General features: G+C 40.1%; 3 protein-coding genes across 4 annotated transcripts; all 3 read left to right on the forward strand.

Moving 5' to 3' along the window:
- The first annotated feature begins 1,266 nt into the window (after nt 1-1,266).
- On the forward strand, nt 1,267-23,543 carry LOC143039524 (uncharacterized). 2 transcript variants are annotated; one of them, XM_076209684.1, is made up of 6 exons: nt 1,267-1,425; nt 2,589-2,727; nt 3,707-3,789; nt 4,036-4,132; nt 4,426-4,864; nt 23,456-23,543. In XM_076209684.1, exons 1-5 carry the CDS (start codon nt 1,350-1,352, stop codon nt 4,571-4,573), a joined length of 543 nt encoding a protein of 180 aa, XP_076065799.1. In that variant the 5' UTR covers nt 1,267-1,349; the 3' UTR covers nt 4,574-4,864; nt 23,456-23,543. The 2 variants fall into 2 exon arrangements, with proteins under 2 accessions (XP_076065799.1, XP_076065798.1); XM_076209683.1 differs by lacking the exon at nt 23,456-23,543 and adding an exon at nt 16,606-16,692.
- Nucleotides 13,299-16,692, forward strand: LOC143039527 (uncharacterized). Its single transcript, XM_076209687.1, has 5 exons — nt 13,299-13,454; nt 14,329-14,467; nt 15,435-15,517; nt 15,771-15,861; nt 16,158-16,692. Exons 1-5 carry the CDS (start codon nt 13,379-13,381, stop codon nt 16,303-16,305), a joined length of 537 nt encoding a protein of 178 aa, XP_076065802.1. The 5' UTR covers nt 13,299-13,378; the 3' UTR covers nt 16,306-16,692.
- LOC143039526 (uncharacterized) lies at nt 19,850-23,543 on the forward strand. Its single transcript, XM_076209686.1, has 5 exons — nt 19,850-19,997; nt 21,164-21,302; nt 22,290-22,372; nt 22,624-22,720; nt 23,014-23,543. Exons 1-5 carry the CDS (start codon nt 19,922-19,924, stop codon nt 23,159-23,161), a joined length of 543 nt encoding a protein of 180 aa, XP_076065801.1. The 5' UTR covers nt 19,850-19,921; the 3' UTR covers nt 23,162-23,543.
- Nucleotides 23,544-23,849: the final 306 nt, after the last annotated feature.

Genomic DNA, 23,849 nt, shown 5'->3' on the forward strand with positions numbered 1-23,849 from the left:
GCACCAACGCACACGCATACAGGCGTACATGCACATACACCCACACAGACACACACAAATACATACGCAGACGTACACAGACGCACATGTACACATACGCACACGCACTGAGACACACTGATACACGCAAACATACGCACACGCAAGCGCACTCAGACGCATGCGCACACGCAAACAGACGGACGTCTACACAGACGCACACTTACACAAACGCACACGTGTAACTGTCATAAAATATGTATAACTATTATACAATTTGTAACAGTACATATACTCGTGCACACGTACGCCCGTAGCAAGGAATACCCCAACCACATTTCTAAGTACTCAGCAGAACACTACGCCATAGGCGATCCAAGATCACGTGAATATTCTCTGGTGAGAATTTGGTGTCTCTGGATGCCCGACCCTAAAATTCAACCACTTTGAACATAAAAAGTGTCTAATTGTACCGGGATATGCTTTTAGTACTTACCATAGTCAAATAGCTAAATAGATTACACAGAAACACTCGTTTTTTATTTATTTACTCCCATTTGACTTTAATAATCCTATCCTGAAGACGTCATCTGCTTAAGCCATTCTCGTAAAACCTACCCGTGAAGCTATCTACTCCGTAGTGAAACTATGAATTATGATCGTATCGAGTACAGCAAGCTATTCAATATAAAATTTAGAAATTATGAATATGAAGAAAGAACTACTGAATGAAGTACACGAGTATAAAGAAAATGATAGTGGAAAAGAGGGGGAGAAGGATAACAATGGTAATATACAGCACTCAGGGAGAAAGGCAGGAGAAGAAAGCTTACGACAATCGCCCAGCAACAATAATATTGTTCATGTACACAACATACACGGAGAGGTCTATGATGGGACTAGATTGTCTTATAATGATAATAAATGGCCTTTTGAAAGCAATATGCAAAACAAATTATGATACTGTTTTTGAAAATTTTGATTAAAGTTATCATATGAATAAGCTTAGAAAAATAAAATCGGGGAAATGATAAGTAAATAACAAAGAACTTACGTAGATTAGATATAACAAAAGAGAAAATAAAACAAAACAAGACAGAAGTTAGGATAATTAGAATGGTGGTGTTGAAACGGAGCCGATGGAACGAGGTGACAGTAAGTTAACATAACACTGCAACGAAGGTGGATGGAAAAATTCTGAACGCTTTCCAAGAACCGGTTCATCTAGTTGTAAACAGGTCCACCTCGAGTTGCCTCCTCATTGCCTTGGGTGCCTCGCGGGATGTCCAGATATAAGGAGGATGAGATGGTGCTGGTGATGTCATTCTTATCCGGACAACCATAGGACTCACACCAGGTCTCTTGTCACCATGTGCAGATCGTTGATTGCTGCCACCACACTTTTGCTCCTCCTCGTGGGATGTCACCAAGGACTTGCATACAGAGGTGAGTTCTTTTAGATATTTGGATATTTTAGCAGATGCGCGTTCTTTTCTCTCCTCAGGTGAAGTTATATATCACCATGAAAGAATTAAACCCCTTTCGTACCAAGGTTATTTTGAAGTTGCTATCAGCAGGCGATATCGGTTATCTATTTGATATCTTATATGGAAAGGTGGCGGAAATGCAGTTGAAACTGATAAAGAAGTCTTGGGTTTAGTTCGGAGACCGGAGATCTGATGGAGGCAAGGATGTTGCCATGTATTAAAGAAAAACGGTAGGGAGCAGGTTCTCTCTGACGTGTATCTCACAAGCCCACCACCTGAAAGTACCCATTGATAGACCCTCAGATAAACACCTAAGTGGAGCAACGTTGGGTACCTGCAAATGAGAATATTCTCCTCGGTGCCCATCTTCAAAAACGGTCATCATCATCATCTCCATGTGGAAGTGCAGACCACAAGATATTACAGCTTCTCCAGTCCTGACTCAAGACATTTCTATCAACCTCGTTTGTATTTTCTCCACTTCGGCAAGAGGAAAGTTAAGAACTCCTCATTTCACTGGAATCTGGTGGTAACGAAATAGCATACCGACAACACTCTATTGGGAGGCGCGAGAACCCCTTGCCCGTTGTTATTGCGAAACCCACAACAGCTCCATACTAAATAGTCTATTAGTTCCTCAGGTTTAGGCTAACCGGAGAGAGAGGATATTAAAGTGAATCCTTCCGAATGATCATGAATAGAAACTAGTGGCTCAGAACCCTGCCAAGGTCAATTTTTCTTTAACCCTGGTGAGCTTGACTAGATCTCTTCCTTGCCACACACACATTTATTTCTTGCGAGCAGCTTCACTGATTCAGGTATGTATACTTCATCCCTGATGGATTTGATCAAGTTCATCTAGATCATCCCTTTTGCTGCGAGTTCACTCGGCTGCCCTCCATGTCATAATGCCTTTTGGACAACCACCACCTCTAAGATGAACCCTAGGGTAGACTCCAGGGCAGAATGTATCGCCTCCTCTATCCTGAATTCTTGATCAGTCTTCACCCAAACATGCCAGGGTGTGCCTAGGTATAAACATAGTTTGTGCATGTATTGGTAAGGTGTTGGATAGGTTTTCGTAAATAGAATTCTAAACAAATCTTGCTTCTTTCTCCAAAGAATGTCCTGAGGGTTATATCCTGCTTGAAGAATATTGCATCAAAGTGGCCGACTACTACCTGGAACGACCCAAAGTTCACACCTACGTAGAAGCTCAGTCACTGTGTAAGAAATCTCTTCCGACGTCGACAGGCCAAAGGTGGGACAGTCTCTGTTTTGAATAAGATTTTTCTTTAATTTCTATTTCTTTATGTAATCAAATACACTGGTCAGCAACGCAGATCCTTTTAACTGTTCCACGAGCTAAAATACGTCGAATTCAAATTAGTGTTGTCTTTTTCTATATAGTGAGGGTTTTAAGTGTCGGCAATGAAATTTTACAATTGTCTTAATCGTTCAAAAAGAAGGTCCGTGTTGTCCTTTGAATTATCTTCAAAATGAAGAATTGTATGAATTTGTGCTTCATGAACATCAAGATGAAAACAGACTTTTATTTTCTGGAGGAGATTCTATCGCTTCAAATTAGAATTTGGAATCTGGATTGCCTCCTACAGAAATCGCTGACGAGATAGTTAAAATCTTTTTGATTTAGAAAACGTGGTTCGCTTGATCACTTAACATGAAATGTTGGATCCACATATTTCACTTTGACTAACTGTAGTACCTTATCACCAGACCCACCGACATTCAGTGCATATACATTTTAAATCATAGCATTTGGGTATGCTGGAACAAAAGGACTATGGACAATTGATTCTTAGGAAGTTTTTGAATTTAACTTGTAAAAATACATATATTTATTTTCAATGAGATCTTTTTTTACTAGTAGTACATGTTTACATTTTTCCTTTGGTGGTAAAAAAGTTACATGTCACCCGGCATCATATCTCAAACTTAAACAATGAATTGCTCAACCATGTAATAAAATCTAAATCACAATACTTTTACCCATCAACTGGAATATCTTGAGTTCAAATATACAATTTTCACGAACGGCGAGGTGACTTCTCCAAAGAAACGGAAAGAAAAAAGAAATGGTTTGCGGCAATATACAGGGCTTTGCTTTGCCCTACTAGGAGTTTCTCACTTACCACCGCGTGGGAATGGGATGTTGAGTTTATGCTGAAGATGAGTTATGACGAGTTGATTTAATTCTTGTCCCCTCTGGCTTCACCTAGTGGCTGGACGGCGGATCTTGTCGAATTTGCCGACAACAAAAAGCTACAGGCTATCAGCAAACACATTTTGGGAGATTACTCAGGTAAGATTCTAGTTCTTCCGTTTATTTACTTATATACCTATTACGTTTAGATTATTTATACAGTTTTGTATGCTTCCGTCTGTATTTGGTAGACGTCACTTTGGTGCCTGCACGACATAAATCTCCCACAAGCGGGGAAAAACCCTACGACACAAAAATCCAAAGGTCTGACGAGAGCTCGGTAGGTTGGAGAGGCTGCGATTTGGAGGGATCTTCAAAATAAGATTTACTCTTGTTGTTTTGCAGGGCGTGTGGAAGGTCTTCATTACTGGGTGGGTGGCGAGTATGTGAACGGCGTCTGGAGGTGGGTGGATGGATCAAAGATCAACATCAGGTCCCACATGTGAGTAGTATCGATGGACCAGATTAAAACAGGTTGATCAGAACAGATGATCAGCCCATTAACACAAAGTCATGCTCATTGCAATAGAATTGTCTCTTACTAGTCTGAACAAAATCTGTAAATATAAGGTAGTCATCATAGCGAAGGGATTAAGTGGGAGTACCTTGTTCCTCACTCATCCTTGAAAATCCGAAGAGTCATAATTTAGGTGAATATATTGAAGAGACATTTTGATGTCCGTAAACAGGTCTTACCCTTTCTAAAGGTGTACTGAAACTCTGCTTTTGTTCCAGTTTCCTTCCTGAAGAACCCCCAATCAATGGAACTAACAGAGCTGTACTTATTGTTTCGGCTGATAGGGAGAACCAACGCTATTATGCCAGAACCAGTGTAAAGACTGGTTATGTGCATTCTTATATTTGTGAAGCCAAAGAGAAATAACACTTTAGGTGTTCAGAGCTCCAGACATTCTTTCCTTCTCCTCCCATGGCAGTTGTTCCCAGCTTGGTTCTCATAGATCCTACATTTGCAGAATCTTGTTTCTTATAAACCTTGAGATCATTTCAACGCTGATATTATCTGGCACCCACAAACAAAAATTCATTCTTAATCTGCAGACCCTCATAGAAGTTGTTATAAAACAGAGTCTTTCTAAGACTTCTGAGTGTTCTGGGGGTATTAGGTAAGGCGGACAGTAAACGGAGAACAACAGTATGATGAATGGAGGATAATGTGATATTATCCTCCATTCATCATAATTTGTCATTGGTGTGGCTTTTAATAACATGTAGACATATTACAAAAATAGAATAAAATGTGCAAATCAAGTATTGTGTGTCTTAAAACCAACACCAGTGAAACCAGTGACCTTTACTGAAAAAGAGGACGAACAAGAAAACAATTATGTGGAGGCGGTGACATATGAACTACCACGACTGTCATTAATATAGAATATTGAAGATTACTTGTGTTCATTTATTGAGGTGTTAGCTTCGCAGCCAATAACACTTAGTCATTTATGTTATCATTCCGTAGGCCCCATGCCTTCTCCTTCTCTTATGTATGTTTCCACCAAATCTTCTATAATCAGAGTTAATAATGTTTCTGGATGGGGTAAGGAAACTGGTGTAAAGTTCTTGATTTCTTCTTCACTAATTCTCTACATCGCTTTTTGATACGGTACACCAAGGACTCCCCCCAGGGATCCTCTTACATCCCATCAAGCTGCCTCTGCTCCGACGTCACTATCTAATTCATTCAATAACTTTGAACGTTACAAATAAGTGCCACCCTTTTAGGGCGTGACTCTACCTCCATGCACCAATAATTTTTCTCCTCCTCCACCCTTTTCTCCAATCAGAAAGACTGTTATACTGCCACTAGAAATCTTGTTTACGCAAGCAATTTGTCGCAAGCAGAACGAGCTCTGTGTTTACATATTAGTCACATCAGCACCTTTGATCGCCGCTCCAACCAATGTTTACAATACAAGACGGTAAGCTAGAATATGCAACTCTCTGCAACTTCCAGTCGGCCATTGTATCATAACAACTGGATAAAATTTACATATCGTTTCACCTACCCCTCGATCTACCTAAATGTCTACCTCTATCTACCGGCCTCTTACAGAGGAATGAATGTGTGTTATTTGATTTATCGTTGATCTAGAGAAAGTCAAAGATTTTTACTAGGCCCTTAATAATATAATAATTCCTTTCGTCATTTAAAAATTTCTTTTAATTTTTTCCTGTCCTGTTCCTACCTGTAACAATAAAAAAAAAAGTAACTGGGAGGCGGGAGGGGAAGAGAGAGAGAGAGAGAGAGAGAGAGAGAGAGAGAGAGAGAGAGAGAGAGAGAGAGATAGAGAGAGATAGAGATAGAGATAGAGATAGATAGATGGAGGGAGATAGGGAGAGAGATAGAGATAGAGATAGATAGATAGATAGATAGGTAGATAGATAGAGAGAGAAACAAGACGTAGGGATGAAAGAGAAGGGCACAAGAACAGGTAAGAGAGGAGACGACGACGACGATTTACAAGCAGCAAAATATTCGGGAGTGAGACGATGAGGTGCCTACTTCTTGGTGGGCAGCAGTAGGGCGTGTCAATCTAAAAAAAAAAAAAAAAAAAAAAAAAAAATCAGGAAATTTCTCCGCAACGACGCTGGGCAACAACCAGCGATTGTTTTTCTCTACCTACAATACATAACCATTGACAGACAATATCTTACTAATAGAAATCAAACGATAGTTCTATGTTTCCTCATACAGGGATCTATGGGAGAGTCCGAGGACCGTTAGCATTCACTGTGGTTGAGGGTTTCCAGTTAATGAAACTTGAGGCAACAATTATCACACATGAGTGTGTATGAACACAAGCACATGCTCGCGCAAGTACGCAGTCGTAGTCCAACACTAATGCTGATGCTGATACTGACACACACACACACACACACACACACACACACACACACACACACACACACACACACACACACACACACAACCTCGTGGCGTAGTGGTTAGAGTTCTCGCCTGCCATTACGGGTGTAAAGGTTGGGGGTGTAAAGGCCAATAAACTATAAAGTTTAGTTCACAATTTACGGTGAATGAAGTGTTCATTATGTTGAACAAGACCGCCTACTCTTAACTTTAATGTATCTTTTTTGACTAGTTTTATATTGTGCTCACTGTTATTGTAGCATACCTTGATTGAATTAATCAACTTCTTGATAACGGTACATTTCTTAAGTATGTGCTACATTGAAGGCCTATGTATACTGTCATATGCCTATCTATAGTCTAGACAGAGTTGATAAAGGATTTTATTGTATTCCCAATTGTTTTCATTGTCAAGATATAGTTTGTAGTGTATCTATCAACTCGGAAACTTGATTGCTCTTCACCTAATGTATCTTAACTTTGCGGTTGGAGTCTTGTTAGTGTTGTTTTGGTAAACGGCTTGTACAAACTATTTGATCAAACTATTCCTTTGTATTTAGAGCATTCTTTTTTTCTTTTCTTTGTGAGCATTAACAATATCTGCCTTTTCCCACTTACTAGTTATTTGTTACTATTCTCAATTGAAAGATACAAGTTTGTGAACTTCTTTGGAGAGCGAGTCTCCTACATGTTTCAGCAGCTCAGCTGGTATTCTGTCGCACCCTGGATTTTTTTTTTCAATAGCTTTATGGCTAACTTAACCTCATCTATTGTTAGCGATGGTAGCGATCAGTCATTTTCAATTATGTCAAAATATAGTATCGATTTCTGGGGTACTAGTCTATTCAGGAATGACTTGAAACATTTTTCCCATTCTTGAAACACATCACCATTTCTGTCTTTGATTATAAATCCTCTTGACTTGTAGCCTTTTTTTATATTCCTTATTTTCTAGTGATGCTCTCTGACATATTGCATAGAGAAACATTGCAACAAGGTGATATGGCACTGCAATAAAGGAGAATGAAAAAAAATTAGCGCAACTTGAGAGTGTGATTAGCTTTATAGTGGTGCTCTGATGTGTCAATTTATTTCTCATACATACTCCCTCACCCCTCCCCACCCCCTCATGCATCACAGCATCATCCATACACAACCCTTCTCCATTCACCCCTGTCTTCTGATCTCTCCCGTCTTTCCTCAACAGACATTCCTCTCTTTCGTAATCCGCCCCAGTCTCGGAAGTGTTATCTACTTTCAAACACACTCACGCAGTGCTTATCAGCCCAAAGACGCTGTTCCCTCGTGAATATACAAAGATACACATACGAGTTTTCCAAGCACAAGACACCGATGTACTCTGTATGCCAGAAACTTACCGTGTCAATGGCATTTCCCTACTTTCAGCCATCAGTGTTTATGTACCTCTATGAGATGATCATCGCTTCCGAGTCAGTTAGCGAACATCTACACACTCTACACACTGTCGTCTCACGACTAGAACAGGCAGTTCTCAAACTGAAGCTTAAGAAGTGCTCTTTCCTTCAGAAACAAATACGTTTCCTAGGGCATGTCCTTAATTCACAAACAATTTTAACTTCGCAGGACAAGGTGAAGGCAGTCATAGATTTTCTACGCCCTACTTCTGTAGAACACATACGTTCATCCCTTGGTCTGTCAGTTTTTTACGGACGTTAAATTCATGGTTACACTAGCATAGCAGCGCCTTTAACTTCACTACTTAAGAGGAATACACCCTTCAGTTGATCACCTGATCAAGAGAAAGCCTTTAATGACTTAAAGAAAGCCTTAACCACGGCACCTGTCCTTACTTTCCCAAAGCACAAGCTTCCTTTCACAATTTACACTGATGTGTCCTACACAGGACTTGGCGCAGTCCTCGTGCAACATCACGGCACAAAACTGAGACCAATTGCATATGCGAGTAGCACACTAAACAAATACGAGCGAAATTACTCAGTCAGAGACACTGAAGCATTAGCATTCATTTACGCACTCAAATATTTCAAAGAGGTCATCCTTGGTTACGAAATACACATATACATATATCATCAACCAATTTTACACCTCTTCAAGGGGAAAAAGATGCCAAGAAAACTTGCCCACTGGTTCCTTACCATACAAGAGTTCATACCCATTTTTCATTTTGTTCCAGGAAAAGCGAATCTAGTTGCAGACTCTCTCAGTCGCCATATTGCGACTATCACTCAAAATTTTCTTTCAATAAACCTTATACAAACGCGCGTTGCCACAGCGCAGAAATCAGACCCTCTTTGGAAACGTGTCATATCTGCAAACACAACTAACACAGAAATATGTCCTCCTGATATCGACAATTACACGTTAGTGGATGACATTCTGTATCACAAAACAGCACTAACAAGCATGAACCCAACAGATCTGTGTTTCAACTTGTAGTCCCCACGTACCTCATTCCTGAAGTTTTAAAGGTTATACACGACTCACCTACTGCTGCAACCCTGGCAAGGAAAAATGCGTTACACATACCAGATTGCACTACTTCAGGTTAACCACGTGGAAGGATATACACGCTTGCATTGACGCTTACCACGCTTGCTACGCTTGCACAATTCACAAAGGTCATATCAGCGGTCATGTTTCAATTCCAACTTACCCTACACATTATAAACCATTTGATACAGTCGCTCTTGATCTTCTTAAATTACCACTTACACATACCAGAAACCAATATCTCTTTGTCTGTGTCGACCATTTTTCACGATTCTGTATTATTTCACCCCTACCAGACAAAACAGCACAATACGTAGTAAAGACACTCATTGACAAACTCATATACTCCTTCGCTACACCCAAAACCTCTGATTTCGGACAACGGAACTGAATTCAACGATGATATTCTTTCTCAAATTTGTACTTTCAAATCAAGAAATGCAACACAACTGTTTATCACCCCAGTTCAAATGGCTTAGTTGAACGCCAGAATAGAAAGATTCTTAATATTTTACGACATCTTGCTTCTGATCTTCACCCTTCTTGGAATGAACATATCCCCATGATTCAAGCTTGCATTAATAGTTCCATTAATAAGTCAATATCGGAATCACCTCATTTTGTCCTGTCTGGCTGGGACAAAAGGCTCTATTATGATTTTCTTCTTTCAGAATTACCTCCCATTTACAACTTGAATTATTACGTAAAGGTCAAAGCAGTAGATTTCAATAATTTGTTCAAAAGAACACATACTACACTTTATCTAACTAAGGGCGAAATGGTCCGTTTGCATAATAGATCAGCAAGAGCTTGTAACCTTGAAATTGAAGACATTGTTTACCCCTCTAACCACACTCCCTCCTCGAAGCTCTCCTCTAAATTCTCTGGACCCTATTGTATGATTGGACATGAGTCAATGAACAAAGTTAAAACACTCAGTTTGTACGATCTTACAGAGACTGTCTTGCATAGAGACCACATCAAAAGATTTTCCAGCGGCCTTGATATAGAGACCGTTCCTTACCAGAATCACACTATTCCTGGAATAGAGAACCATCAAGAATCCTCTGAAACAAAACATGCAGTTCCCCTTATCCACTATAATCTTCGAAATCGAGCAACAAGTACATAGAATGCATATTCTTGCCCAGGTGAATGGAAACAATATCTACTTTCCGCATGTTCATACAATTAAGCCTGTTTCCTTTTATTCACGAATGTTTTCTAGTTACCACCATTCTCACACCATTTTATGTATATATCTTTATGGCAAAGTCCTGCAACAGGCTGGCTTACTTTGTGTTGTTTTCTATCTCCGTAGCATCAATATCACTGGGGTCAGTGACAGATAGCGAACCGAGCCATATTATCTCGATATTCAACGTAGCTGCCATCTCCGTTCGATGCCTAGCGTACACACGCGCGGATGTACACACATGCTACAACGTGGTACTCTCGACGACGGGTACCATCTCCCAGGGGACGGTTCATTATTCAGTGACCAAACTCACCGAGTTTTCCTGGCGACACCCGTTTGAAGAACAATAGATGCCGGCATCTCAGATCAAGCCCTTTACTTTGAACAATGGCCCTCGCTGCATCTCAGGTCGAGCCCTCTACTTTGGACAATGACCCCACTGCCTCTAGAGTCAAGCCACATGCGCCACTCAAGTCGACGTGAAGAATCTTTCTCCATTTTTAATGATATGGGAACCGTACATATGCATACATTATGTTTGTGGCAACCCTCCGAGTTTTGATCTGATCTTACCGTGTATATTGTAGACTGAATTAAGCCTGGCAGATTAAAGCCAAAAACTCCACCCGAGTTTCTTTCACCACCAATTCCCAAAGTAGTAACTTATAGACACATAATAACGCCTCTCCCATCTGAGCTCCTCGTGGATCAAAAGTCAGCCCCGGGCCTGGCCCCACTACTAGGATCGAATACAATGGAATGGCTACGAAACATATACAGAGAATTTCCAAAAAACTAACTGGGGAAATAGCGCCCTGGTGAAGGTCTACCCTTGCGTGAAGCATAAACCATTATACTACACTAATTGAATTTTCTGATAGTACTTTTTTCGTCTCATTAATTTCCGTTCAGTCACGAACAAAATTTTTGAGCCACACAATTTTTCATTAAAACTCTCTATTTCTTGTAATCGAATTACCTAATTTGTAAGCTTCATACTACATAGCATCCGACCTAGTTACGAATCAAAAGATCTCCTTTCAGTATACTTTCGTTTTGTAACTTTTCCTAATCATTTGTAATCACGTACTCTGGAAAAAAAAATCGTATTGACGTTGTGGGAAGTGTAGTGTGGGTTCAAACTTTCGCTCGTGGCTGTACCTCTGAGGCACAGACGAATGGAATAGAAACCGGGAATTGGTGAGGAGAAAGTAGGAAGTCACTTCTAGACACGTCCCTAAGTTGTTAACCAAAGGATTGGTTCTAGCCGGGAATGAATGAAGTATCTTCATCAGTGGGGACACCCGATTAGTAGAATCATCTTTATGAACAGATTAGTTTGCGGTGATTCTCCTAGCAAAGAGAAAACCTGGCCTTAAGACCTAGCGCTGTGGGCCGCTTAATCGGTATTCTGTTTAAAATTCGAGTAGAAGAAGCCTTTAACAAATCGGAAACCGAGCATTTGGTCTCAGCGCATTAGGTCACCAACCGGATGTAGACAGTGTTTGGTTAACCATAACAAAGTCGAAGTGTGGGGGTTACTTAAATCAAACCTGATGCATAAGGCGAAGTCGTTACATAGTGTACCGACAAGATGTGTCATTTGTAAAGTGTTTTTAGTGTAATGATACATTTATATAGATAAGCACACAAACGGACGCACGCACACACGCACACAGGCGCACACAGATGTGCTCCCACACAGATGCACCCCCACAAAGACGCACACTCACACAGATGCACACGCGCACCAACGCACACGCATACAGGCGTACATGCACATACATCCACACAGACACACACGAACACATACGCACACGTACACAGACGCACATGTACACATACACACACGAACTGAGACACACACAGATACACGCAAACATACGCACACGCAAGCGCACTCAGACGCATACGCACACGCAAACAGATGCACATATACACAGACGCACACGCACACAAACACACACGTGTAACTGTCATACAATATGTATAACCAGTACATGTAATCGTGCACACGTACGCCCGTAGCAAGGAATACCCCAACCACATTTCTAAGTACTCAGCAGAACGCTACGCCATGGGCGATCCAAGATCACATGAATATTCACTAGTGAGAATTCGATGTCTCTGGATGCCCGACCTTAAAATGCAACCACTTTGAACATAAAAAGTGTCTAATTGTACCGGGATATGCTTTTAGTACTTACCATAGTCAAATAGCTAAATAGATTACACAGAAACACTCGTTTTCTTAATTTACTACCATTTGACTTTAATGATCCTATCCCCAAAACGTCATCTGCTTCAGCTATTCTCGTAAAACCTACCCGTGGATCCATTTACTCTGTAGTGAAACTATGAATTATGATTGCGTAGAGTACAGCAAGCTATTCAATATCAAATTTAGAAATTATGAACATGAAGAAAGAACTACTGAATAAATTACACGAGTATAAAGAAAATGATAGTGGAAAAGAGACGGAGAATGATAAAATAATGATAATATACAGAACTAACTCAGGGACAAAGGCAGGAGAAGAAAACTTACGATAACCGCCCAGGAATAATTATATTATTCATGAACAGAACGTACACGGAGAGGTCAATGATGGGACTAGATTATCTTATAATAATACTAAATGGTCTTTTTTAAAGCAATATACAAAACAAATTATGATACTGTTTTTGAACATTTTGATTAAAGTTATCATATGAATAAGTTTAGAAAAATAAAATCGGGAAAAATGATAAGTAAATAACAAAGAACTTACGTAGATTAAATATACCAAAAGAGAAAATAAAACAAAACAAGACAGAATTTAGGATAATTAGAATGGTGGTGTTGGAACGGAGCCGATGGAACGAGGTGACAGTAAGTTAACATAACACTGCAACGAAGGCGGATGGAAAAATTCTGAACGCTTTCCAAGAACCCGTTCATCTAGTTGTAAACAGGTCCACCTCGATTTGCCTCCTCATTGCCTTGGGTGCCTCGCGGGTGAATATTCTTCGTCTGTCCTTGAGGATGTCCAGATATAAGGAGGACGAGATGGTGCTGGTGATATCATTCTTATTCGGACAACCAGAGGACTCACACCAGGTCTCTTGTCACCATGTGCAGATCGTTGATTGCTGCCACCACACTTTTGCTCCTCCTCGTGGGATGTCACCAAGGACTTGCATACGAAGGTGCGTTCTTTTAGATATTTGGATATTTTAGCAGATGCGCGTTCTGTTGTCTCCTCAGGTGAAGTTATATATCACCATGAAAGAATCCAACCCCTTTCGTACCAAGGTTATTTTGGAGTTGCTGTCACCAGGCGATATTGGTAATCTATTTGATGTCATACATGGAAAGGTGGAGGAAATGCAGTTGAAACGTATAAAAAAGTCTTGGGTTTGATTCGGAGACTGGAAATCGGATAGAGGCAAGGATGTTGCCATGTTTTAAAGAAAAACAGTAGGGAGCAGATTCTCCCTGACGTGCATCTCGTAAGCCCACCACCTGAAAGTACCCAGTGTTGGACCCTCAGATAAACACCTAAATGTAGCAACGTTGGGTACCTGCAAATGAGAATATTCTCCTCGGTGCCCATCTTCAAAACCCGTCATCATCATCACCTCCATGTGGAAGTGCAGACCACAAGAGCTTACAGCGTCTCCAGTCCAGACTCAAGACATCTCTATCAACCTCGTTTGTATTTTCTCCACTTCGGCATGAGGAAAGTTAGCAACTCTTCATTGCACTGGAACCTGGTGGTAAAGAAATAGCATACCGAAAACAGTCTACTGGGAGGCGCGAGAACCCCTTGCCCGTTGTTATTGCGAAACCCACAAGAGCTCCATACTAAATTGTCTATTAGTTCCTCAGGTTTAGGCTAACCGGAGAGAGAGGATATTAAAGTGAATCCTTCCAAATGGGCACGAATAGAAAAAGTGGCTCAGAACACTGCCAAGGTCAAGTTTTCTTTAGGTATAAACATAGTTTGTGCATGTAGTGGTAAGGTGTTGGATAGGTTTTCATAAATAGAATTCTAAAAAATTCTTGCTTCTTTCTCCAAAGAATGTCCTGAGGGTTATATCCTCCTTGAAGAATATTGCATCAAAGTGGCCAACTACCAACTGGTAGTAAACAAAACGTACACCTACGCAGAAGCTCAATTTCGATGTCAGAGATCCCTTCCGACTTCGACAGACCAAAGGTGGGACAGTTTCTGTTTTGAACACAATTTCATTCTTTAATTTCTATTTTTTTACGTAATCAAATACATTGGTCAGCAACGCAGATCATTTTAACTGTTCTACGTCGAATTCAAATTAGTGTTTTTTTTCCATTTCGTGAGGGTTTTAAGTGACGGCAATGCAGTTTTACATTTGTATTAATCATTCAAAAAGAAGGTCCGTGTTGTCCTTAGAATTATCTTCAAAATGAAGAAATGTATGAATTTATGGTTCATGAACATCAAGATGAAAACAGACCGTTTTATTTTTTCTGGAGAAGATTCTATTTCTTCAAATTAGAATCTGAAATCTGGATTGCCTCCTACAGAAATCGCTGACGAGATAGTTAAAATCTATTTGATTTAGAAAACGTGGTTCGCGTGATCACTTTACATGAAATGTTGGATCCACATATTTCACTTTGACTAACTGTAGCATCATATCACCAGATACACCGACATACAGTTCATATACATTTTAAATCATAACATTTGGGTATGCTGGAACAAAAAGACTATAGACAATTGATTCTTAAGAATGATTTAAATTGAACTTGTAAAAATACATACATTCATTTTCAATGAGATTTTTTGACTAGTAAAACATGTTTACATTTTTCCTTTGATAGAAAAAAGTTAGGCGTCACCTGGCATCATATCTTAACCTTATTATTCAGTAAATTCCTCACCATGTAATGAAATCCAAATCACAATACTTCTATCCATCAAGTGGAATATCTTGAGTTCAAATATACAGTTTTCCCGGTGGGGGGGAGGTGACTCCCCTTAAAAAAAAAAAAAAAAAAAAACCGGATTGCGGCAACTGACAGGGCCTTGCCCTACTAGGGGTTTCTCACTTACCACCGCGTGGGGGACGGGATGGTGAGAATATACCGAAGATGAATTATGACGAGTTGATTTAATTCTTGTCCCCTCTGGCTTCGCCTAGTGACTGGACGACGGATCTTGTCGAACTCGACGACAACAAAAAGCTAAAAGTTATCGGCAAACACGTTTTCGAACATGATTCAGGTGAGATTCTAGATCTTCCGTTTATCTACTTATAAATGTATTACGTTTAGATTCATTATTTATACAGTTTTGTATGCTCCCGTCTGTATTTGGTACATGTCACTTTGGTGCCTGCATGACATAAATCTCCCACAACCGGGCAAAAGCCCCTACGACACAAAAGGCCAAAGGTCTGACGAGAGCTCGGTAGGTTGGAGAGGCTGCGAGTTGGAGGGATCTTCAAATTAAGATTTACTCTTGTTTTTTTTTGCAGTGGATCGCATCCCTTACTGGGTGGGCGGCGAGTATGTGAACGGTGTCTGGAAGTGGGTGGATGGATCAAAGATCAACCTCAGGTCCCACATGTGAGTAGTGTCAATGGAACACATCAAAACAAATTTATCAGAACAGATAATTAACTCATATGTGATTGTCTGGTATTAGCCTGAACAAAATCCGTAAATATAAGGTACTGAAGAGGTTAATTAAGGGATTAAATGGGAGTGCCTAAAGCTCTTAAATGTTACTAATATTTTTTTTTCATATCACTCATTCTTTAAAATCCGAAGAGTCTTACTCTAGGCGAAAATGTTGAAGAGACTTTTTGATGTTCGTAATCATGTCTTTCTAAAGGTGTTCTGAAATTCTACTTTTCTTCCAGCTTCTATCCTGAAGAACCCCCAATCGATGGAACTAACAGAGCTGTATTTATTGCTCCGGTTGATTCGAAGAACAAACGTTATTATGCCATAACACATCCAAGGATGGATATTTTGCCTTCTTATATATGCGAAGCCAAACAGAAATAACGCTTTAGGTGTTCAGAGCTCCAGACACTCTTCCCTCCTCCTACCAGCGCAGTTGTTCCCAGCTTGGTTCTCATAGATCCTGCATTTCCAGAATCTTGTTTCTTATAATCATGTAGATCACTTCAACGCTGAAATCATCTGACATCCACTAACAGGAACTCATTCTTAATCTGCAGAACCTCTTAGAAGCTGTTATAAACCCAAGTCTCTCTAAGACTTCTAGGTGGGAACCAGTGTTCTGAGGGATTAGGTAAGGTGGAAAGTAAACTGAGAACAACAGTATGATGGATGAAGGATAAGATCACTTGGGCTCGCTGACTTTGTCATTGGTGTGGCTTTCGATAACATGTATACACGTTACAAAAATAGAATAAAATGTGGAAATCATGTACTGGGTGTGTCTTAAAACCAAAACCAGTGAAACCAGTGACCTTTACTGAAAAGAAAAAAGATTAACAAGAATACAATTTTGTGCAGGTGGTAAAATATAAAGTACCACAGCTTATTGATATAGAGCATTGAAGATTATTTGTTCTTATCTATTGAGGAATTAATGTGTGTAATGTGATTTATCGATGATCTAGAGAATATCAAGGACTTCTCTAAGGTCCTTAATAATACAATAATTTCTTTCGTCATTTAATTTTTTTCTCTCTCCTATTCCTGTCTATAACAATGAAAATGAGTAACATGGGGAGACGGAGGGAGGAGAGAGAGAGAGAGAGAGAGAGAGAGAGAGAGAGAGAGAGAGAGAGAGAGAGAGAGAGAGAGAGAGAGAGAGAGAGAGAGAGAGAGAGAGAGAGAGAGAAAGACGTAGGGATGGATGAGATGTACACAAGAACAGGCAAGAGAGGAGGTGAGGACGACGATTTACGAACAGAAAAAAAAAAACAAAAAACTGGGAAGTTCTCAGCAAAGACTGCCCGGCAACCAGCAACTGCTTCCCCCACGCCTACTACACAACTGTTGACAGACAATCTCTTACTAATAGAAATCAAACGATAGTTCTATGTTGCCTCATACAGAGATTTTATGGGAGCGTCCGAGGACTATTGGCATTCACTGCGTGCTTGTGGATTTTCAGTTAATTAAACTTGAGGCAACAATTATTACACATGAGTGTGTATGAACACAAGAACAAGCACAAGCACACGCTCATGCAAGTACGCAGTCCAACACTGACACTGACACACAAAAACTCAAACACATACACACATAAACACACACACACACACACAAACACACACCTCTCATGGCGCTGTGGTTAGAGCTCTGGTCTGCCACTACGGAGGTCCGGGTTCGACCCTCGCCAGGGGCTGAAATAATATCAGTATCGCAGCGCTGAGGGGTGTTACTCCAACTCTCGTGGGCGGGGAGTCGGGGGTGTGTGTGTGTGCAAGGTCATAGCATTACCCGTAGATCGGACCTACGAGCTCTGAGCTCTCTTCCAGGAGGGAAATAGCTGTCGATCACGAGTCCAACACGTGATCCAAAAGACCAAGTGAATACACACACACACACACACACACACACACACACACAATTTTTAAGTTAGGTACGTATGAATAGGCGCGGGGGGCTAAAGGGCAGTAAATAATAAAGTTTAATTCACGATTTACGGTGAATGAGGTGTTCATCACGTTGAACAAGATCATCTACTATTAACTTCAAAGTATTTTTTTTTGCGTAGTTTTACATTGCATTTGCTGTTACTGTAGCATAATTTTATAAAATCAATCAGCTTCTTGATAATGTTACACTTCTTAAGTATGTGCAACATTGAAGGGCAATGTACAGTATGTCATATGCCTGTCTGTAGTCTAGAGTTGATAAAGGCTTTTATTGTGCTCCCAATATTATTCTATGGTTATTCTCATTTAAAGATATGATTTGTAGTGTATCTATCTACTCCTAGTCTATGTTTACATACGAATACGTTCTAATGAGGTCACGGAGGAGTGGAGTCACCAACCGGATGTAGACAGTGTTTGGTTAACCATAATAAAGGCGAAGTGTAGGGGTTACTTAAATCAAACCTGATGCATAAGGCGAAGTCGTCACATAGTATACCGACAAGATGTGTCATTTGTAAAATGTTTTTAGTGTAATGATACATTTATATAGATAAGCACACACAGAGACGCACAAACACACGCGCACGCACACGCATACGCACACAGATGTACCCCCACACAGATGCACCCCCACACAGACGCACACTCACACAGATGCACACGCGCACCAACGCACACGTATACAGACGTCCATGCACATACATCCACAGACACACACGAACACATACGCAGACGTACACAGACGCACATGTGCACATACGCACACGCAATGAGACACACACATATACACGCAAACATACGCACACACAAGCACACTCAGACGCATGCGCACACGCAAACAGACGCACATATATACAGACGCACACGCACACAAACGCACACGTGTAACTGTCATGAAATATGTATAACCATTATACAATTTGTAACAGTACATATATTCGTACGCCCGTAGCAAGGAATACCCCAACCACATTTCTAAGTACTCAGCAGAACACTACGCCATAGGCGATTCAAGATCACGTGAATATTCTCAGGTGAAAATTCGGTCTCTCTGGATGCCCGACCCTAACAGGCAACCACTTTGAACATAAAAAGTGTCTAATTGTACCGGAATATCCATTTAGTACTTACCATGGTCAAATAGCTAAATAGATTACACAGAAACACTCGTTTTTTTTATTTTTTTATTTACTGCCATTTGATTTTAATGATCCTATTCCCAAAACGTCATCTGCTTCAGCCATTCTCGTAAAACCTACCCGTGAAGCTATTTACTCCGTAGTGAAACTATGAATTATGGTCGTGTCGAGTACAGCAGGCTATTCAATATCAAATTTAGAAATTATGAACATGAAGAAAGAACTACTGAATAAAGTACACGAGTATAAAGAAAATGGTAGTAGAAAAGAGACGGAGAATGATAACACAATGGTAATATACAGAACTTAGGGACAAAAGCAGGAGAAGAAAGCTTACGATAATCGCCCAGGAACAATGATATTATTCACGAACAGAACGTACATGGAGAGGTCAATGATGGGACTAGATTTTCGTATAATAATACTAAATGGCCTTTTTTTAAAGCAATATGCAAAACAAATTATGATACTCTTTTTGAAAATTTTGATTGAAATTATCATATGAATAAGTTTAGAAAAATAAAATCGGGAAAAAATATACGTAAATAACAAAGAACTTACGTAGATTAGATATAACGAAAGAGAAAATAAAATAAAACAAGACAGAAGTTAGGATGATTAGAATGATGATGCTGGAACGGAGCCGATGGAACGAGGTGACAGTAAGTTGACATAACACTGCAACGAGGGTGGATGGATAAAATCTAAATGCTGCCCAAGAACCCGTTCATCTAGTTGTAAACAGGTCGACCTCGAGTTGGCTCCTCATTGCCTTAGGTGCCTCGCGGGTGAATATTCTTCGTCTGTCCTTGAGGATATCCAGATATAAGGAGGACGAGATGGTGCTGTTGATGTCATTCTTATTCGGACAACCAGAGGACTTATACCAGGTCTCTTGTCACCATGTGCAGATCGTTGATTGCTGCCACCACACTTTTGCTCCTCCTCGTGGGATGTCACCAAGGAGTTGCATACGAAGGTGCGTTTTTTTTAGATATTTGGATATTTTAGCAGATGCGCGTTCTATTCTCTCCTCAGCTGAAGTTATATATCACCATGAAAGAATCCAACCCCTTTCGTACCAAGGTTATTTTGGAGTTGCTATCAGCAGGCGATATTGGTAATCTATTTGATGTCTTATATGGAAAGGTGGAGGAAATGCAGTTGAAACTGATAAAGAAGTCTTGGGTTTAGTTCGGAGACCGGAGATCTGATGGAGGCAAGGATGTTGCCATGTATTGAAGAAAAACAGTAGGGAGCAGATTCTCTCTGACGTGTATCTCGCAAGCCTACCACCTGAAAGTACCGATTGTTGGACCCTCAGATAAATACCTAAGTGGAGCAATGATGGGTACCTGCAAGCGAGAATATTCTCCCCCGTGCCCATCTTCAAAATCCGTCATCATCATCACCTCCATGTGGATGTGCAGACCACAAGAGATTTTAAGCTTCTCCAGTCCAGACTCAAGACATCTCTATCAACCTCGTTTGTATATGCTCCACTTCCACATGAAGAAAGTTAGCAACTCCTCATTTCACTGCAATCTGGTGGTAACGAAATAGCATACCGACAACAGTCTATTGGGAGGCGCGAGAACCCCTTGCCCGTTGTTATTGCGAAACCCACAAGAGCTTCATACTAAATAGTCTATTAGTTCCTCAAGTTTAGGATAACCGGAGAGAGAGGATATTAAAGTAAATCCTTTCAAATGGACACGAATAGAAACCAGTGGCTCAGAACACTGCAAAGGTCAATTTTTCTTTAACCTTGGCGAGCTTGACTAGATCTCTTCCTCGCCACACACACATTTACTTCTTGCGAACAGCTTCGCTGATTCAGGTATGTATACTTCGTCCCTGATGAATTTGATTAAGTTTATCTAGATAATCCCTTTGGCTGCGAGTTCACCCGGCTGCCCACCATGTCATAATGCCTTTTGGACAACCACCACCTCCAAGATGAACCCTAGGGTTAGACTCCAGGCCAGAATGTATCGTCTCTTTTTTCCTGAATTCTTGATCAGTCTTCACCCAAACATGCCAGGGTATGCCTAGGTATAAACATAGTTTATGCATGTAGTGGTAAGGTGTTGGATAGGTTTTCATAAATAGAATTCTAAAAGATTCTTGCTTCTTTCTCCAAAGAATGTCCTGAGGGTTATATCCTGCTTGAAGAATATTGCATCAAAGTGGCCGACTACTACCTGGAACGACTCAAACTTCACACCTACGCAGAAGCTCAGTCACTGTGTCAGAAATCCCTCCCAACGTCGACAGGCCAAAGGTGGGACAGTTTCTGTTTTGAATATTTTTTTTCTTTAATTTCTATTTCTTTATGTAATCAAATACACTGGTCAGCAACGCAGATCATTTTAACTGTTCCACGATCTAAAATACGTCGAATTCAAATTAGTGTTGTTTTTTCTATATAGTGAAGGTTTTAAGTGTCGGCAATGAAATTTTACAATTGTGTTAATCATTCAAAAAGGTCCGTGTTGTCCTTAGAATTATCTTCAAAATGAAGAAATGTATGAATTTGTGCTTCATGAACATCAAGATGAAAACTATTTTATTTTTCTGGAGGAGATTCTATCTCTTGAAATTAGAATTTGGAATCTGGATTGCCTCCTACAGAAATCGCTTAAGAGATAGTTCAAATATTTTTGATTTAGAAAACGTGGTTCGCGTGATCACTTTACATGAAATGTTGGACCCACATATTTCACTTTGACTAACTGTAGTACCTTATCACCTGACCCACCGACATTCAGTGCATATACATTTTAAATCATAGCATTTGGGTATGCTGGAACAAAAGGACAATGGACAATTGATTCTTAGGAAGTTTTTGAATTCAACTTGTGAAAATACATACATTTATTTTCAATGAGATCTTTTTTTACTAGTAGTACATGTTTACATTTTTCCTTTGGTTGAGAAAAGTTAGGCGTCACCTGGCATCATATCTTAAACTTAAACAATGAATTGCTCAACCATGTAATAAAATCTAAATCACAATACTTTTACCCATCAACTGGAATATCTTGAGTTCAAATATACAATTTTCCTGAACGGGGAGGTGACTTCCCCAAAGAAACGAAAAAAAAAAACAAAAACAAAAAAAAACCCGGTTTGCGGCAATTGACAGGACTTTGCATTGTCCTACTAGGAGTTTGTCACTTACCACCGCGTGGGAGTGGGATGGTGAGTTTATAATGAAGATGATTTATGACGAGTTGATTTAATTCTTGACCCCTCTGGCTTCACCTAGTGACTGGACGGCGGATCTTGTCGAACTCGACGACAACAAAAAGCTACAGGCTATCAGCAAACACATTTTGGGAGATTATTCAGGTAAGATTCTAGTTCTTCCGTTTATTTACTTATATATCTATTATGTTTAGATTCATTATTTATACAGTTTTGTATGTTCCCGTCTGTATTTGGTACACGTCACTTTGGTGCCTGCATGACATAAATCTCCCACAACAGGGGAAAAAACCCTACGACACAAAAAGCCAAAGGTCTGACGAGAGCTCGGTAGGTTGGAGAGGCTGCAAGTTGAAGGGATCTTCAAAATAAGATTTACTCTTGCTGTTTTTCAGGGCGTGTGGATGGTCTCCCTTACTGGGTGGGCGGCGAATATGTGAACGGCGTCTGGAGGTGGGTGGATGGATCAAAGATCAACCTCAAGTCCCACATGTGAGTAGTATCGATGGAACAGATTAAAACAGGTTGATCAGAACAAATGATCAGCCCATCAACACGAAGTCATGCTCATTGCAATAGAATTGTCTCTTACTAGTCTGAACAAAATCTGTATATATAAGGTAGTCATCATAGCGAATGGATTAAGTGGGAGTGCCTTGTTCCTCACTCACCCTTGAAAATCCGAAGAGTCATAACTTGGATGAATATAATGAAGAGAATTTTTGATGTCCGTAAACATGTCTTATCCTTTCTAAAGGTGTACTGAAACTCTGCTTTTCTTCCAGCTTCGTTCCTGGACAACCCCCAATCAATGGAACTAACAGAGCTGTACTTATTGTTCCGGCTGATTGGAAGAACCAACGCTATTATGCCACAACCGATGCAAAGACTGGTCATGTGCTTTCTTATATTTGCGAAGCCAAAGAAAAATAAAGCTTTAGGTGTTCAGAGCTCCAGAAATTCTTTCCTCCCCCTCCTCCCAGGGCAGTTGTTCCCAGCTTGGTTCTCATAGATCCTGCATTTGCAGAATCTTATTTCTTATAAACCTGGAGATCAATTCAACGCTGATATTATCTGGCACCCACAAGCAATAACTCATTCTTAATCTGCAGACCCTCTTTGAAGTTGTTATAAATCAAAGTCACTCTAAGACTTCTAGGTGTTCGGGGAGTATTAGGTAAGGTGGATAATAAACGGGAAACAACAGTATGATGAATGGAGGATAAGATCACTTGGGCTCGATGACTTTGTCATTGGTGTGGCTTTTGATAACATGTAGACATATTACAAAAATAGAATAAAATGTGCAAATCAAGTATTGTGTGTCTTAAAACCAAAACCAGTGAAACCAGTGACCTTTACTGAAAAAAGAAGACGAACAAGAAAACAATTATGTGGAGGCGGTGAAATATGAACTACCACGACTGTCATTAATATAGAATATTGAAGATTACTTGTGTTCATTTATTGAGGTATTAGCTTCGCTGCCACTAACGCTTAGTAATTTATATTATTTTTCCGTAGGCCCCATGCCTTCTTCTCTTAAGTAAGTTTCCACCAAATCTTCTATAATCAGAGTTAATAATATTTCTGGATGGGGTAAGGAAACTGGTGTAAAGTT

This window comes from Oratosquilla oratoria, chromosome 26, assembly GCF_046742065.1.
Source record: "Oratosquilla oratoria isolate Oo_2021 chromosome 26, ASM4674206v1, whole genome shotgun sequence".
Lineage (NCBI taxonomy): Eukaryota > Metazoa > Arthropoda > Malacostraca > Stomatopoda > Squillidae > Oratosquilla > Oratosquilla oratoria.

Bases quoted from the DNA above. Each gene is read 5' to 3' on its own strand.
- LOC143039524 (XM_076209684.1), top strand. From the start codon at position 1,350: ATGTGCAGATCGTTGATTGCTGCCACCACACTTTTGCTCCTCCTCGTG. The intron at 1,426-2,588 runs GTGAGTTCTTTT...CTTTCTCCAAAG, and splicing joins CCAAGGACTTGCATACAGAG to AATGTCCTGAGGGTTATATC. The intron at 2,728-3,706 runs GTGGGACAGTCT...GGCTTCACCTAG, and splicing joins CCGACGTCGACAGGCCAAAG to TGGCTGGACGGCGGATCTTG.
- LOC143039527 (XM_076209687.1), top strand. From the start codon at position 13,379: ATGTGCAGATCGTTGATTGCTGCCACCACACTTTTGCTCCTCCTCGTG. The intron at 14,468-15,434 runs GTGGGACAGTTT...GGCTTCGCCTAG, and splicing joins CCGACTTCGACAGACCAAAG to TGACTGGACGACGGATCTTG. The intron at 15,862-16,157 runs GTGAGTAGTGTC...CTTTTCTTCCAG, and splicing joins ATCAACCTCAGGTCCCACAT to CTTCTATCCTGAAGAACCCC.
- LOC143039526 (XM_076209686.1), top strand. From the start codon at position 19,922: ATGTGCAGATCGTTGATTGCTGCCACCACACTTTTGCTCCTCCTCGTG. The intron at 21,303-22,289 runs GTGGGACAGTTT...GGCTTCACCTAG, and splicing joins CCAACGTCGACAGGCCAAAG to TGACTGGACGGCGGATCTTG. The intron at 22,721-23,013 runs GTGAGTAGTATC...CTTTTCTTCCAG, and splicing joins ATCAACCTCAAGTCCCACAT to CTTCGTTCCTGGACAACCCC.